We start from the raw sequence: 15,939 nt of genomic DNA, 5'->3' as shown, positions 1-15,939 counted from the left end.
AAATGATCCAACTTTCTGATGATTATATCTGTGTAAATTATACTTATTCATTTTGACTGTTTCACGCTGGATGTTAGAATACTAAAAGGTAAGTCATAAACCCGTCTGTCAAAGAAACACAGAGGAGTAAAAGATATAAGAATAAGAATAATAATGAACTGTGAAAAGTAGTGGAGTAGAAATATAAAGCTGCATAAAATGGACCTGGATCTGAATCTCAAATGTCACCTAACTTATTGAGGAAGCTGTAAAACTAGAGGAGGTCACTGAGTCGACTGTAGGTCTTCACCAGGCAACAGCAGGTGAAGCACCTACTGCAATACCACCACAACTGCCAGATCTTTAGATGTATGCAAAGTTTTCGTACAGTATAGTCTCAGTTTTCTTTAAGATGTATAAAATAGTGTAATAGTATCGTAGTCGATTGTCTTGGGTTCACGTCACTCTTGAAACTTCATCAGGGAACAATAAACAAAATGATGAGTCCAAACTTCTACATAGAATACTAAAACCATTTAAAACATTTTATTTATTTATATTTATTTCTAACATTTTTTTAAAATTCATTTAGATCATTTTCTTATTTATTTGGAAGATTTTATCTGTTGAATATGTGAAATATTTTCTTATTTATTTAGAACAATGTGATATTTAGAACATTTAATTTATGTAGAGCATTTTGTTAATTATGTAACAACTTTTTTTTTATTTAGGACATGTTGCTATGTATTTAGAATATTTTAATATTTATTTAGGATATTTTGTTATTTATTCAGCACTTTTTAGTATTTTAAATTTTGTAAATAATTTAAAACCTTTTGTTATTTATGTAGAACATTTTATTTATGTAGAACATTTTGTTATCTATTTAGAACTTTTTTATTTATTTCTTTAGAACATTAGCAGCATTTCAACCATATAATAGAAAGAAATTGATATTTTTGGAGAAACTTAAAAAATCTAAAATTCCAAACATTTACACTTGATGTTGCCTGTTCGGAGCGTGAATGTTGCAGTGAAGCTGTTCAGGCCAATCAGTGGGTTCATGTTTTGGCGTAGAGCTGATTAGATCGACCCCAGAAACTGAATTTAATTCCAACAAGTCAACCACAATCACATTAAATGTCTCAGGTTTATAACCGACCGAATTTCATGAAAATCAGTTCATAATCAATCGATATTTTTAGTGGAGTCTGCGGCTCTCATTTCTTTAGTAGAAGATCTTGAACGCTCTGATATGGCGACCACACAGGTGCCTATCACAAACATACAGCAGGGATTTATTAGTCTTGTTTCATGCCTGAACTCACTGGATTACAACATATCAGATATGGAATTTATCTGGAGATGCTCCGCTTTAAGATGATACAAAACTTTTCTATAAATGTCAGTTTTTGAGCCACAACAATGGGCAAAATGTGGCCTGCAACAGACTAGATAAACCTTGTTTTAAGTCTAGCAGTTGTTGGTTCAGAGGAGCGAGGCATCAGTCTTAAATGTGCACAAAAAAATATGAAGCTGATGGGTCCAGTAGCGTGTGAGATTAGCTGTGGACAGAACGGACACACACCGGGCAGAGAGAATGATGGCTGATAAAATAATGAACGTTTCTCCCGTCTGTTCCTCTCTCCAGGTGAGGTGGTGAAGGTCAACATGTGGAGGATGTTGCTCTGCGAGGCCACAGCAGCCATCATGGCCAAATGCTTTGACATCCTGGGCATCAACCCCGTCAACAGGATGTGACGTGACGGGGCGAGATGCCACAGCGATCCAGCCCGCCTCTGTCTTTGTCCTCTCCGAGTTCACCGGGATCTAGAACAGGATCAGGAGGAGAAGTGACGAGAGTCCCTTTACGCTCTGCCAAAAGTCCCTGGACTTTTTAAGAATTATTATTACCCAACACAAGAGGGAAAAAGTCCATGTATTAACATCTCATGTGCAGTTTCTTTTTTATTAAAGAACAAATATGAAACCAAAACATCATCCGGTCTGCTGTCAGTCATTTTCACTGTGGATAGAAGAGACAGATGTGTTGCATGCAGGTTAGATAAGTGAAATGGATAAACAAAAATCAGAGATCATTGGTCACAGGCTTGCTTTTGTGTTTCTCCTTTTCACTGAATGTTTTCAGATCAGTTTTTCCTGTCTTTTTTCTCCGTTGGTAGAGAATCCCAAAACTGTATTCCTTTCACTTAGAAGGACGACTGACCTGAAGTGTTTTTTTTCCGCTCAATCCCCTGGCGGCTGTTCTGTTTGAGTTGGTTTTTCTGACGTGTGGACAAAGTACAGCTGCGGCACGATCGCTCGCACATTTAAAAATCAATTGCATTTCATTTGTTTTTATATCCAGTCTTCAGCGCTTGTTAAATGATGAAACAGGTTTGACAGCTGCCTGCGAGGCCTGAAACCTGCGTAGTGCGTGTGTTTTTTGACTCAGACCGAGTGTGTGAAGAGCAGGGACACTGATGTGTAACTCTGCTCTTTTCGACCACAGCTCCTTATTAATTGATGGAACGTCACGCTGCTGCAGCTGGTGTTGGTGTTCTCTGTAGGACCTCGGGGGTCTCTCAGATCTGGGACCGTATCTCATCTTACCACTAGGGGTCCTCTTCAAATTCCCAGCCAAGAGAAGATCTTTAAAGAAGCTGCTGAGAGCAACTTTTAATGGGAAAGTGTGAGAACTCCCAACCCAAGAGAAGGAGTGCTGTTGAACTCTTGAACTCCTTGATTCTTAATGTTAATATGGAAACTTTTAAAGCCAGCGCTGTGATTGTGTCACGGTGTTAGCTGGAGGCAAAACAAAGGAAAAACCGGAGGGAAATGCGGATACGTCAGAATAGTAGGCCACATAACCAAGAGAAAATGTTGCCTTGCTGTATGTTGGTGTCAGAATACCAGCTGCCACTGCCAGTCAAAAAAACAAAAACAAAAAACAGACAATTATTGTTAAACAGTAAGATTCACCAACAGCTCTAAATACTGTAATACCCATGAGCTTTGGGAGTTGTTTCTGTAGAGCGTTTGCACCAGCGTCACGGTTCGGTCAGTAACCTGGATGTGCTGCCGTTTTGGACACACTGTGATGTAAAGAACAGAATGGATCACATGCTGAATATACAATTCAAGCCAATTCCAGGATGTCTAAATTACAGAAAAGTCCAGGAAAAGGTGTGGAAGCTGCTAGAACTTACAGAGAAGGACTTGGTCGGCAGGAAAGGGCGCAACATTTTGATAAACAGGTTGATAGGTGGTGAAGATCCACCTACTGTAAACAAACCACCCCAAGTGGAGGTGAGCTGAGACAATCTTGGCCTGCTTGCAGCGTCAATTTGTGTCATTGTTTGCCCATTTCACGTTAATTAGAATTCAAATTAATGCCGAATATTCACAGAATGAATAAGCGTCTGCCAGATGTTTGCAACTGTTAAATCAAGCAATTTGTAAATGGAGTCTGGTAGGCAGTCACTGAACTCCATCTCCAGAGTGTGTACTTCTGGAGCAGTGGGCTTTTGTTTTCAGGGCTTAACTTGACAGACAAGTGACGTTTCTAAACAGCTGACTCTCTTTTAAGGGTGCTGTACTCATTTTTGGACATGCAGCTTTTGCATATTGCTCCTTTAAGTCCTAAAGTTAGGGCTGACACATTTCTTAGTTTGAGGATTTTCACCCAACTTGACCCATAAAAAGCTTCTTTAATCCTGAGAATGTTTTCTGAAAACGCCCACAGCTCTCTCTTTTTTTAAATTTAAACATTGATTTATGCATGTTGGATTCTGGTAGGTTTCCATGGATCCATTTCAAATCAGGTGCAGAACCTCTCGTTTGTTTCTTTGCTAGTGCACTAGGAAACCCCCTGCTGTGCCAACAAATTGGTTTTATTGACATGAATGAGGAAGCTGCACGTTGTTTTTGTTGGCGATGCGGCTGTAATGTTGCTCCCAACGCGGCCTGAGACAACGCATCCTGCACCAGCGTTCACTGGGATCGTCCTGCTTTGTACCGTCATCAGAATAAGTTTGTGAGCTTTGATCACATTAAAAATTCCACACGTTCAAGCTGGAAGCATTAAGTCAGAGAAAATAGTTTTGCTTGCATTTCATCTCTAATTGCTTTTCGCAGCGTCCGCCCCCGTGCGTCCCCAGACTTTGACATATAGAAAGTCGCTTTTGACTCGAGCTGCTTTTTGCATAACGACAATTACAGCCTTTTTCCTCCATGACTTGCGTGAGTAAGTGGGCTTTGTTTGCAGAGACTCCAAGTGCAAAGCAAACAAACCCCACTTGATGAAGTTAATTATACATCACACACTCTCCGAGGCAGTCTGGAAGCCTGTAATTGTGAGGCCTGCCTTTACCCAGCAGACAGTTGTGCACTTCCATAGATATAAAAGTTGTATGACTGCAGGAATCAGCCGACAACAGTTGTTAGAAGAGTTCTTAAGCTGTGCTGAGGGGAAGACGTGTGCCTGTGACCTGTCTTTGAAACTTATGAAATATCTACACTCCTCCTCTCCTTTCTCGTAGTCTCTCATCATCAGCGTACGTCCCAGGACTTTCTAGCTCATCTCAGTACCTTCTCAGGCAATAATTCCCACAGCAGCTTCATGAAAGATTCATTAAGCTTTCACAGAGTCGGCTGCCTTCTTTCTTTTTTTTCTTTTTTTTGTTGGGAGCTGCTCCTGTTTGAAGGACAGTGTTAAAGGTGTTTTGACAGTCGCTCCAGGAGGAGAAAGCCTGCCACGCCGCTTCAATAACACCTGCGGAAGCAATAACGTTCCCCGCCTCAATGGGATAGACGGATCTCATCACCCGGTGGCCTCAGCTGATATTTATTCCCCCTCTCTTGTGCCTCGGGGTGGATTAGAGAGGCGGGATGGTGATGGTGGGGGGTGGGGGGTTGCCCGTTTGAAGGCCCGCGTGGTTTGCAGAAGCTGCCTGCGGAGACTGAAGAAGCGGCGTCCTCCCTGCTGAGGATGACGCCTCTGAATTAATATTCAGGACAGAAGTATACAGGCATCCTGGTGATGCAACTGGAAGTACGAACCAGCGGTGGAAGCTAAGTATTACCATGTTCTCCTGCTTAAAGCTGCATTAAATCAAAATTTCCAGATTAACAAAGGATCAAACGACTTTGTGCAATGTGAGGGACGTCACTCAAACTTATCATCAACTCTGCAGTTTCCCCGCTTTAGCCTCTTGTAGCTCATAGTTTTGTTTAATGGACCATGTACTGTCACTGATCTTAGCCAGCAGGCAACTGTTTTCAGTAAAAAAAGTGAAAAAGACAGACAATGGGCCGTGTCTGGTGGAATCTAACTGTTACCGCGCAAGGCCTCTCGTCCTCTGTACAGCCGAATCTGTGTTCGTCTGAACTACTACGCATCTGTTTGGGAGTATAATCTAGGCTCCAGCCAGGTTTGCACCTACCTGTACCCGCCGCAGGCAGCTTTACCGAGTGGATGGGGCAACTTGATGGGGTGGAATGAGGAGTTCTCACGCTGCAGCCATTTCTGGGGACTGAAATGTCCCCTGAAGTAAGCTGCACACTGGTTGACAAAAAAAAAACAAAACACAACATAACAGTGACTGCTCAACTTAAATGATCTCAGTCAGCTGAGGGGTCTCCAATAGATGATTCAAAAATTGATTCATGCAGCTTTAAGTAGAGGGATACAGTAAAAACCACTACAGAAAATTAATGTGTCTACTTGTGTTTTTCAATGATTTTTTGCTTTTCACTTTGATATACTTCAGCTGTGTTTACTGAGAATATTTTAGTTTTAAACTTTATTTTTCCTGGTTACTTTCCTTCCGTCTGTTTTCATTGTTCCTTGTTTTTCCTTCTTTCTATACTTTAATATTTTTTCTTTGTTCGTTCTCCTGTTCTTTGTCCTCGTAGCTTTTTCATCTGCCTCTTTCTCTCAGTCCTTATTTTCTCGATTTTAACATGACAGCATAAGTTTAGAAAAAAAGACTTATTTGTGATTGATTTGTGGCCACTAGGAGGCAGCAGACTGACTAACAGCTAACACATCGTCTCTGTTGTTGCAGTTACTGTGTTGGCAAACATTTGATGATTCCACATCTAGCAGACACAATGAAGCACGATCGTCCCACTGGAGTCGTGTTTGTTTCCACCTGATGAATGTGAGTCTGATATTTTCTTTTCTTTTAGCTCTGTTTGTGGTCTCTACCACCTCTTGAGAAAATTATCTGCCTCTTTAGCCGCTAAATGCTCCGCTGTGTTCACCAGCTAGTGTCTAACTGTGTCTGCTGTGTGGTGCGGGGCAGGTAGTGTACGGTGGATTTATGAGAGCGTTTTTCACCGCTGCTGGAAACAAGGTCGATGAAAGCTGTGAGACTGAACCACCCACCTTAAATGGGCTCTTGAGGTGAAACAAGCTACAAAGTTGTGCAGAGCTCCAGAGCTGATGGTGATGATTCTGTCATTTCAGCGCTGCAGGCGACTGGTTTCACATAAGTGTTCTCAGTGTCTGACAACCTTACGGAAAGCATCGCAACAGAGCTGGACTTTTTATTAAAGGGTAAGATGCTTTTTGATTAACCAGAAACAGTCAATTTATCGTTTTTGCCTGAGCCACCAGACTCCATTTACAAAAACACTAATTTTATTGTTGTAAATAGTAACTAAAACTGACCAGATCTTTGTTGGTCAGCAACAAAACGTATATTAGTCACATTAAAAAATATACTTCAGTGTAAGTGTACGTTATATTTGGAACATTTTTACTGCTTTATCTTGTGATGCACACCAATAATGTAACCATTATATAACCATGTTCCCTTAACGGGAGTTTTATCTGACTTAAAACTTAAACTGTTTACAACATTTATTTCATCACTGCAGTGATATGCAGGTAAGATAATCACTGTCAGCTCCTTTTTTCATCAGTGTAGAGCAAGTAGAGTAGATGGTCTGTAACATTAGTTGCAGCAGTTTTCAGACTCCATTGGCAAAAATGGTCATTTTAACTCACAGAACACAGGAGTTGCCGATACACTGCTGCCTCGATCTGTTAGTTTGTTTGTGTTACTGTGTGACTTTGGTGAATCCAGACTAACCTAAGTCCTAAGCCTAAAATAACATGCACAAGGTAACTGATCAAGACAGCGGCAGACCAACAACTCCTGTGTTCTGTGAGGTAAAATGACTGTTTGTGTCAATGGAGTCTGGTTGCTCTGGAGACAGCAATATTTGGCTTTTATAATGGCACTTTCCTGTTGGAAAAGTTTGTCTGACAGCATGTTAATATCCTGAATATAGTGTACACTTCAACTGATTCTGATTTTTTTTCTATTTTAGGTAGCTAAAATGCCTTTTGTTGCTGACCCTGTCCACAGCAGTTCGTTGCTCAGCTTCCTGCAGCGGTACTCCTGCTGCATCTCCAAAACTGGGGACGTTTCGACCGCCATCGCCATCTACTGCAGGTAACACACTGATGCATCACATCAAAAATTTCAAACTGTCCCTTTAAGGTTAATATCACAAAACTGTATTAAATGTAATCAAACCAGTGATCTCTGGGTTACAGATGTTATCAGTCACCTCTTTGTTTGCTTTTAACCTTTGACCTCGAGTTCATCCCAAGTTCACTTCATGGTATTTTAGCACCATATGGAAGGAACAGACTTGTACAGAAATTAAAGGTGCCTGCAGGCACTTCTGTGCTTCTGTTATTTGCAATTTGCATAAATTATTCCTCTTCCCTTAAAATCCTGTTTAGACCGGGGCGTGATGTCCTCGCCACAAGAAGTATTTTTACATCACATTTTGCCGCTCGGCATCTGTCTGTCGCTCCGAGTGCCTCCGCGCCGCCGAGTGTTTATCAGCGATTCGACTATCTGATCTCTGAGATGAATCAATAAGATATGTAAATAAGCTTTATGCAAATGAGATACACGTGGGTGTTGTGAGCACGGGAACAAGGAGGACGAGGTGAAGTCTGCGGCGCGATCACACTGCCAGGCTTATTAATCTCTTGCGCTTCAGTGGCGCAGTGTGGTACCTCATCTTCACTCTGCCTGCTGTTTTCACCACCTTCCTCTGAAATTACAGTCAGTAATCTGTTTGGCACTCAGACGAGTCACACAGGAGAGAGGGGGAAAGAAAACAACAGGAAACAGACTCGGAGAGAAATAAACATTTTAATTAGGTGTTTGGAACTGATAAATTTAGATTTCACACGCACACAAACAAGATAACATTTTTCCAAAAGCTTGAAAATTAAATAATATTTGTATTTAGATATAAGAGATTTGTATTTAGATATACATTAAGTTAAATCATCTGAAATATGGCGTTTGAATGACACACCTGCCCTCCTAAATCACACTCAAGTGCCACATGAAATAAGACTGTACATCACACTCTCAGACAAGAATAAATACAAATGTTAAAAAATTCAGGGAGTCGAGGGGAAACTTGTCCGATTGGATATCTGTCACAGTGCCGGGAAGCACACAAAGGGCTCATCCTCCCCCTGCCGCCTCGGTGTGGCGAGGCCTCCGTCAATTCACAACTTTGTCTCGCTTCAAAGCCACGCGACCGCGGCGTCGTCCTGTGGAGAGGTAGATATCGCCCGTCTTTGAACCGACACATGTGTGTGTCCTGTTAGAGAGACTGGGGGCGAAGTCACAGGGACCAATTAAAAGAGCGCGAACAGTCGCTCAAACGGGACAAAGAGACGTTCCGACGGCGCCGACAGTCTGTGGCGTTGCGCTAATTCCTCGTCACAGCTGGATCCAGCTGTGGTGTGCCACGTTGAAAAGAAAACGTCTCTGTGGGATTTTATTTCGCCTCCAAAGTTCACCTCAGTTGAGTTCATCCGGCTTTGGTATGTGGATAATTGTCTCGCATAAAATCAAAAAGTGTCTCTTTCTGCTTTCAGCAGTTACAGGTGAGGCAGCCTCTTCTGCTACGAACGTGATTTTTGTTTCTGAGCTTTTTTTTGTCTATAAACTGTCATCATGACATCATCTAGTGGCTCACTATTTTTCAGCCTTTAAGGTCAGCTGTATTTATTTTTTTCTGACCCTGTTACTAACATGCATTTTGGTTGATGTGATCACAATGGCCAGTTCCAAGTACAGCTGTGAGTTAGCCTTGAGATCTAATCACTCAGACCACATTCGGAGGTGGTCTGGGCTGCACGTGACCACATTCTTTCAGTGGCGTGAACTCGAATGTGTCCTGGGCCACATAGAAGGAGCGCCGTCATCTATCTAGATGCAAATTCACATGTTTGGGCTCCGTTACCTGCCAGCATAAGCAGCAGATGTTTGTGAACACACTGTTTCAACTGACTTTACCACTGAACGAGCAACCAGACACCCTTTAAAAATTGTGCAGATTCGAGAGTTGCTGAATGAGGATTGTGCCATCTTCTAAATCTGGCATCAAAGTTGTGCCCCTTGTTTGCTCTGTGTTCCAATAACAGTTGATCAAGTTTTGTACCTTGAACAAATTGTGAAGATTAAAACGTTAAGTTGTTTTTGGGGGACCTAGTGTCATCATATGTTGGCAAAACAAGAGCTAACTAGCTAGTGGCTAGATAGCTAATGTTTGGCTAACACTAACTAAGCTAAGATGTTACTTTATTTGTTTTTTTTACAGATCTCCTAGCAACATCTTTTAACTGTCTGCATATTCTGGTTTTCTTTTCAACATAGACAGAGCATAGGAGTAAAAGTAACCGGACAGGAACAAACAGGCCGATGCTCCGTGGAGTACAAGCTTGCTCAGCTGTTGGAGCACACAGCGAAAAGGGGCGGGGCTTATGAAGGTTCAACATTGGCTAATTCTTTGTTGCCTCTTTGCCTTCCTTAAAAAAATGAAAAATTTGCCAGTTTTGTGAGAAACATTATAAATTTGGTGAAAGATTGTCTACAAAAAATTCTTAATTATTTGGGCTTTTTTTTTTTTTTTTGGTAAATTTGGCAGATTTCTTCTTCTTTGCCTAAAAAAACATTGTGTCTGTTTGCCCCAGTGGTTGTCTTCTGCTGCTGGGCTGTAAGTTAAAAACAATGACACGTTTTGTCTTTGAAAACAGAAGTAGCTATGCGTTTATCTGCATACAGACCGGGCTAGTGGTTCACTTGATATACATGTGGAGATGCGTGATAATTCCAGGTGTGAATAGGCTTTTGTGACTTTATTTTGTTGCCTCTTCAGCAACAAAATCACTTCCTTCCATCCTCACTTTTTTCTCTTTTTCTAGTGAAACCAAATGTCTGCTGGCTAAAAGTCTGTTTCCGGATGTTTTCTGTCTTTTTTTTTTCCTGTTCATCCAGGCAGCCGCCATGTGTTTCCCCTGCCTCTGTCTCTAGAGTTGAATTTGACGGAGAACAATAACAGTTTAACCTGAAATTCGTGGTTCTGTGACACATTTCTGGTAAAAAAAAAAAAAAAAATGGCCGAGTAACAAAGTCACATCAGTTCTGCGTTGTCCACTTGTTCCATCTCGGCCTTTTTGCTCAGTTAAGAGTCAAATCAGGCGTCTGCTTTTTTTTTTCATCCTCCCTCCATCAAAACGCCCTTTCGTCAAAGCCTCGCCATGGTTTGCATTTTTTTGTGAACTTGAGTGTGAAGCGTAACAGACGCAGCAGGGAGTGCAGAGGTGCTGCTGGCAATCTGCAAGGTCACTGACGAGTAAAAAAAAAAAAAAAGTGAGCGCATACAGCAACTCGAAAAAAATCCAAAGAGACACGAACAGTTTAGGGGAAGCCATCAGAGGTCACCTTCCCTGCTCGCTGAGCTCCGGGCCACGAGTTTCACTTTTCAAACTTGGAGAAAGTCCCTGTGAAAATGATGCTGCAGTCAACTTTTTTTTTTTTCCAGCATTCTGCAGTGAGAAGTCCAGGGTGAGTCCTCCAGATTAGTGCAACATCTGTAAATCTTCCTCAGCGTCCGCCTCTGCAGTCAGTCAGTCATATCTTGGTGTCTTTGTGGTCTGTTCTGAAGGAATCCCGGATCGCCAGAAGACCGGAGGCCAGAAGATGTCCGCTCACTTTGCTGTACCACTCCTGGGACCGACCTCTGGAAGATAAACCAGACAAGAAAGAAAAAGGTCAGAGAAGGTCTTCTTCTTTTTTATATGCATAGATGCTCATGAAAAACTAGACTTGCACTTCTGAAAAGGGTCAAAACATGAACAGAAGAAAACACCCATTTTCATGGAGGATGTTGTTTCATTATATAGCTTGTAAAGGCATAAAGAGGACATCCACATGCCTACTGTCTTTAAGATTAAATATTATAACGTGGTTAAAGGCTTTTTAGGATAAACTTAAATGTGTCTTCATATTGTAGTCATGAATAAACATTTCCCATATACATATTTAAATCACTGCAGGGGAAGAAGTACAAACTGCGTTAAGTGCTACACAGGTCACATTTTCTGCACTGCAGCAGTCCAAAAAAAAAAAGGCAGTCAGACTGGATGTTTTCTGCTACTTGTTTACTCGATAACTCCTCTTAAGACCAGCGTCCATAAAGCATTTTTTCCTGTCTTTTTCCATTTGTTCCCACTGAGGGGGGATGCGACAGCTTGCGGCAGCTTCGAGAACAAGTGATGCGTCCAGCATCTTTTCTCAGAGCGCACTTTTTTGTGCAGCCGCTCTGTGCGCTTCTAGTTGAGAATATCTGAACTTTTCAGTTCATCACTTATGTCCAGCTCATGTATCAGACGGGTTCTCTCTTCGTAGTAACCGAGAACGAGCGACAGTTCTACAGCTGCGGTGTCCTCGTTTGAAATTCCTCTTCTGAGCTGGAATAACTTGTTTTCAGTTTGCACGTTTCACCATAGTTACAGTTTAAATTAATGCCAAATGTGTGCTGAATGAGTTAAGTAAGTACGAAATTATCATTAGCAAGTCTTTCAGGCAGAAGGCAGGCAGTCATTGAGCTCAAAGTCCAGACTGTGTATTTTCAGAGCAGTGGACTTTTGTTTTTTTGAGGAGAACGGGCTGAGCTAAACAGCTGATCAACAGTGTTGAAGTCAATTTACAATGTTGCGCTTGTGATTTAATCTGTGTAAAACACCGTTCATGGCTCCACCTCACTATTTGGACTGCTGTACTCATTTTTGGAAGTGCAGTTGCCACATATTGCTCCTTTAACAAGTCGCCTCTTGGTTATGTCTCAGTTTGTTTGTGGTTACAACTGCAGTATTGTAATATCAGCAGGTGCATTTGTGTTATTTGTACTGTTTGGAGCTACACACCTGTCGTCGTTTGTGCATCGGTCTGTTTGTTTGATCGGTGCTTTTCCTGTTATCAGTCTGTCTGCAGTGGAAAAGGTGTGTAATGGCTGCCTTCCTGCTGTTTTACTTCTTCTGTCTCAGTTGCAGATTTGTAGAAAACGGTCCTGCAGTGTGAACAAGTTGTAGTATTGCAGCACTTGTAAAACAGAACCCAAGTTGTGTTTGCTTGCATCTTTAATACTTTTGTTTTCCGTGGCGTTCCAGGCGGACTCCAGTCCAAACAAAACATCACTGATGTTCCTCACTCACTGAAGCCATAATGTCTTTAATTTCCTCTGGAGGCGATATGATCGCTCTCGCAGGCCCGTACTGTAAAAAGCCCCGCTGACCTTGATGCTGTGGATCTGTTGTCTTGCCTTGAAAGCTAACAAGCACTTAAAATTAATGTCATAGCGAATAAGTCCAAGACAGGCTGGCGCGGCGCAGTCGTTTAGGCTGAGCTCTGTCATGAGAGGAAATTAAAGGCGAGAGGAAGTGACAGACAAAGGAAAAGAGTGAAGGCATTCATCCCTCTGGGTGTTTTCACTCCTTTCTTACATGATCACTCTTGCATAACAGGAGCATTGGCAGGCCGACGTGGCTCAGACGCCTGCTGGTTGCTTGTAAATGATCATGAAATTGGAGCTTATTTTCACTCCTGCGCTCGCTCCTCGTCGCTCCGGATAACAGTTTCAGCTAAACGTCGAAAATGTGACTGTGTGTACGCTTGATAACGGCGGCAGCTCGACTCCTGGCCGGTCGCTATCACTCCGCACGCTCAGCTCAGCACTCATCAGAAAATTAGAAAGAGACACAAGGCTGTGAATGTGTGTCGACTGGATCCTCTCAGTTCAGTTGTAATGGGTTGACTAAAAGCCTGCTGAGATAATCACACAGTTATAGATCACATCCATCCTCGCCCTTCCTCTTTTTAATGTCAGGAGTCGCGACTTTCACTCTTAAACACTTCGACTGCAGTTTAGTTTTTGCTTCCATTAGAAACACACTGCTCACAAAAAGTTAGTAAATCAAAATTATGACTGACCTTGAGGATTTATGCTCTCTAAATCTAAATGATGACTCAGATTTGGGTCAGAAAGTGTCAGTTTAGGAAGCCTTCGCCCCTTTTTGCATTGTTATTTACGTAAGTTTACGTTTGAGCTGCCAAAAATGTACTTTGGCCACCATTTTTAAGACCTTGGTGGGTTGTGGGTGAACATTCACTTTTTTCACAGCTTACAAAGATTTGTGTGATGTTTTGTCCCACTCATTATCTATATAAGCCAATATAACAGGCGCAAATGTGATTTGAAGCATTTATTTAGATCTTAAGTCCCAGTAAAAAGGCACAGAATATTTATTTTATTTGCATTTTGTAACCAAGGCTTAACAGAGCCAGATAGCAGCATATTCTGCTCAGGCTTAAAGGGATAATTCGCCCTAAAATAAAAATTCAGTCATTATCTACTCACCCTCATTCCAATTAAGGGTCTATTGTTGATGATTAAGAGATTATATTGTTAGTCCATAAAACACTGCTGGAGTTTGACAGGAAAACAGTGTTGCGGAATCTCCAAAACAATGGAAGTGAATGGTGACCAGTTTCAAACCTAAAAAAAAAAAAAATAAATAAATAAATAAATAAATAAATTGCCTCCATATTGTTCGCTGGCGTAATCGAAGTCTGCTAAAGTCCCAACATGCTGTTTGTCACACTGTGACATCACAAACACTCAGTTCAGACAGTGTGTATGTGAATGTGGCTCCAAGCTAAAGATCTGTAGTGACGATTCAGGATAAAAATATGGCGTTAATGACATTTCCTTTTGTCTAGTTGGCATGTTGGGGCTTTAGGAGACTTTCATTACACGAGACGAGCAGCATGGAGGTGTTTGATGCTAATAATCTGTTGCAGTTAAAAACTGGTCACCATTCAGTTCCATTGTTTGTGAGATTCTGCAACACTGTTTTCCTGTGAACCTGTTTTGTGGACTAAAAAACTAAACCTGAGCTTCAATCAGCACGAGGGTGAAGAGATAATGATCGAATTTTCATTTATGGGTGAACTATCCCTTTAATCCCATAGATTTGACATGAGAATGACATGCAGTGTATATTTTTTGGCAAACTATAACCTCTACTGTACATTTACTGCCACTGGACAACCTCACAGCTCAACTTGAATCTCTCTGCTCTGAGCGGAGCGACCGCCTCTCTCTTTGGGAAGGAATGAGCCTTCAGTTGTGTGTTAACAGCGTTTCATCACTTCTTCCACCCCTCTGCCTCCCCTCTGCGCTCTGTTATATTGAATCTGTGCAGAGGAATCACTGTGCGTGCTCATAACTGAATTGACCAAATCTGCAGTTGCTTTCTCCGGCAGCCTGGGCTGTCGAAAAACAAAAAAAACCACCCCACAAACCACAGTGCAGTTAAATGAGATGCTATGAGCCTGGCCCTTTGTGAGAGAGCTGCTGCCACCTGTTTTCCGTCGCACTGAGGTTCATTTCATTTAATCAACTGAGACAAATAGAGCTGCAGGGCTCCGCCGAGAGTCAAATTGATCATGTAAGCAGCAGAAAATCTGCAGCAACTGAGTTTCAAAGGGCATGAATCATGAGAAGGAGGGCTGGTCCTCCTCCTCGACTTCCCCTCGCTCATGTGTTCACCTACAGGGAGGTTCTGATTGTGCTGCAGATAGATGCTGGCAGAGGTCAAACACACAGAACAGGCTCAATTAAGACGGATGAGACGGACTAAGAGCTCTCTCCAGATATTTCTTTTAATAGGCTTCTCACGGCCTTAAATCCTCTCTGCCTCTGTGTGCTGCAGCTCACTTTGTCCTTGGTTTCACTTCTGTCTTGTCTTTATTTTTAAAGGGACATTTTGCCATTTTAATGAGAACAGATTAAAGAAAATGATCAACACGTTGAAATCTGCCATATTGATTGATTGGTGTTTTAGTGCAGGACGTCAAACCTGTGTTTTTTTTTGGTAAGTTTTTGAGAACATGACCACTTAAACAATCAAAATGCTTCCTTTTAATTGTGAAACTCATATTTTGCCAGTATCGGAAATGTGTCCAATACAGCCTAAAATGCTGGATGTGATGTTGGTCAGTGTAATCAAAAATCATGTTAATTCATTAGCCCTGAAACTGGACGTTGCTCCTTCCCAGCAGTGTCCTGTATGCTGCGTTTGTTAAAACTGAGCCAGGCTATTCAACAACGAGAGCCATCATATCACATTTAAGCTTTGTCCAGAGTGTTTGTTTCAAATTCAACTGTACTCACTTTGGTGGGATACAGACAGTACTTTCTCAACATGGGTGGAGCTGATCATTATAGCTCAGCTGGGAAGCAACAAAACTATCAAACCTTAACTGTACATTTACTGTCAGACCATTAATGTCACTGCTCACCTCTTCCCTCTCACAGTAGCATTCACCCTTGCTCTTTTGCTTATCTAAAGCTATGCGGTCACTACTCTACACTACTTTGACTGGTTGGTGGTTTGCAGTGTTTGCTGGCTTACCTTTATGACTCTGAGTTACCCCTAAATACTTTGTAACAGGAGTCATAGAGGTCCTGTAATTGTCCATGCATCTCAAATGTCATATGCTGTAGTTTTAGTACTGGTAGAGCCACTGGCCTCTCAGAGGAAGGTACGGGAAAGGGCTTTGA

General features: G+C 41.8%; 2 protein-coding genes across 2 annotated transcripts in view; one reads left to right on the top strand and one right to left on the bottom strand.

Moving 5' to 3' along the window:
- rars1 (arginyl-tRNA synthetase 1) overlaps nt 1-1,983 on the top strand; it is a 37,227-nt gene extending 35,244 nt beyond the window's left edge. The window contains exon 15 of the mRNA XM_084730667.1: nt 1,634-1,983. Within this exon, the coding sequence (XP_084586793.1) occupies nt 1,634-1,743 (110 nt within the window). The 3' untranslated portion in view covers nt 1,744-1,983. The remainder of the gene's footprint in view (nt 1-1,633) is intronic.
- Nucleotides 1,984-10,946: 8,963 nt separating this feature from the next.
- LOC146319455 (rho GTPase-activating protein 7) overlaps nt 10,947-15,939 on the bottom strand; it is a 157,057-nt gene continuing 152,064 nt past the window's right edge. Inside the window, exon 17 of the mRNA XM_084730051.1 lies at nt 10,947-11,055. Coding sequence (XP_084586177.1) covers nt 10,947-11,055 — 109 coding nt within the window. The remainder of the gene's footprint in view (nt 11,056-15,939) is intronic.

Source organism: Lutjanus erythropterus, chromosome 11 (assembly GCF_056507025.1).
Source record: "Lutjanus erythropterus isolate fLutEry1 chromosome 11, fLutEry1.hap2, whole genome shotgun sequence".
Lineage (NCBI taxonomy): Eukaryota > Metazoa > Chordata > Actinopteri > Lutjaniformes > Lutjanidae > Lutjanus > Lutjanus erythropterus.
The sequence above is the reverse complement of the archived record's forward strand: the minus strand, read 5'-3'. Positions and strand labels throughout refer to the sequence as shown.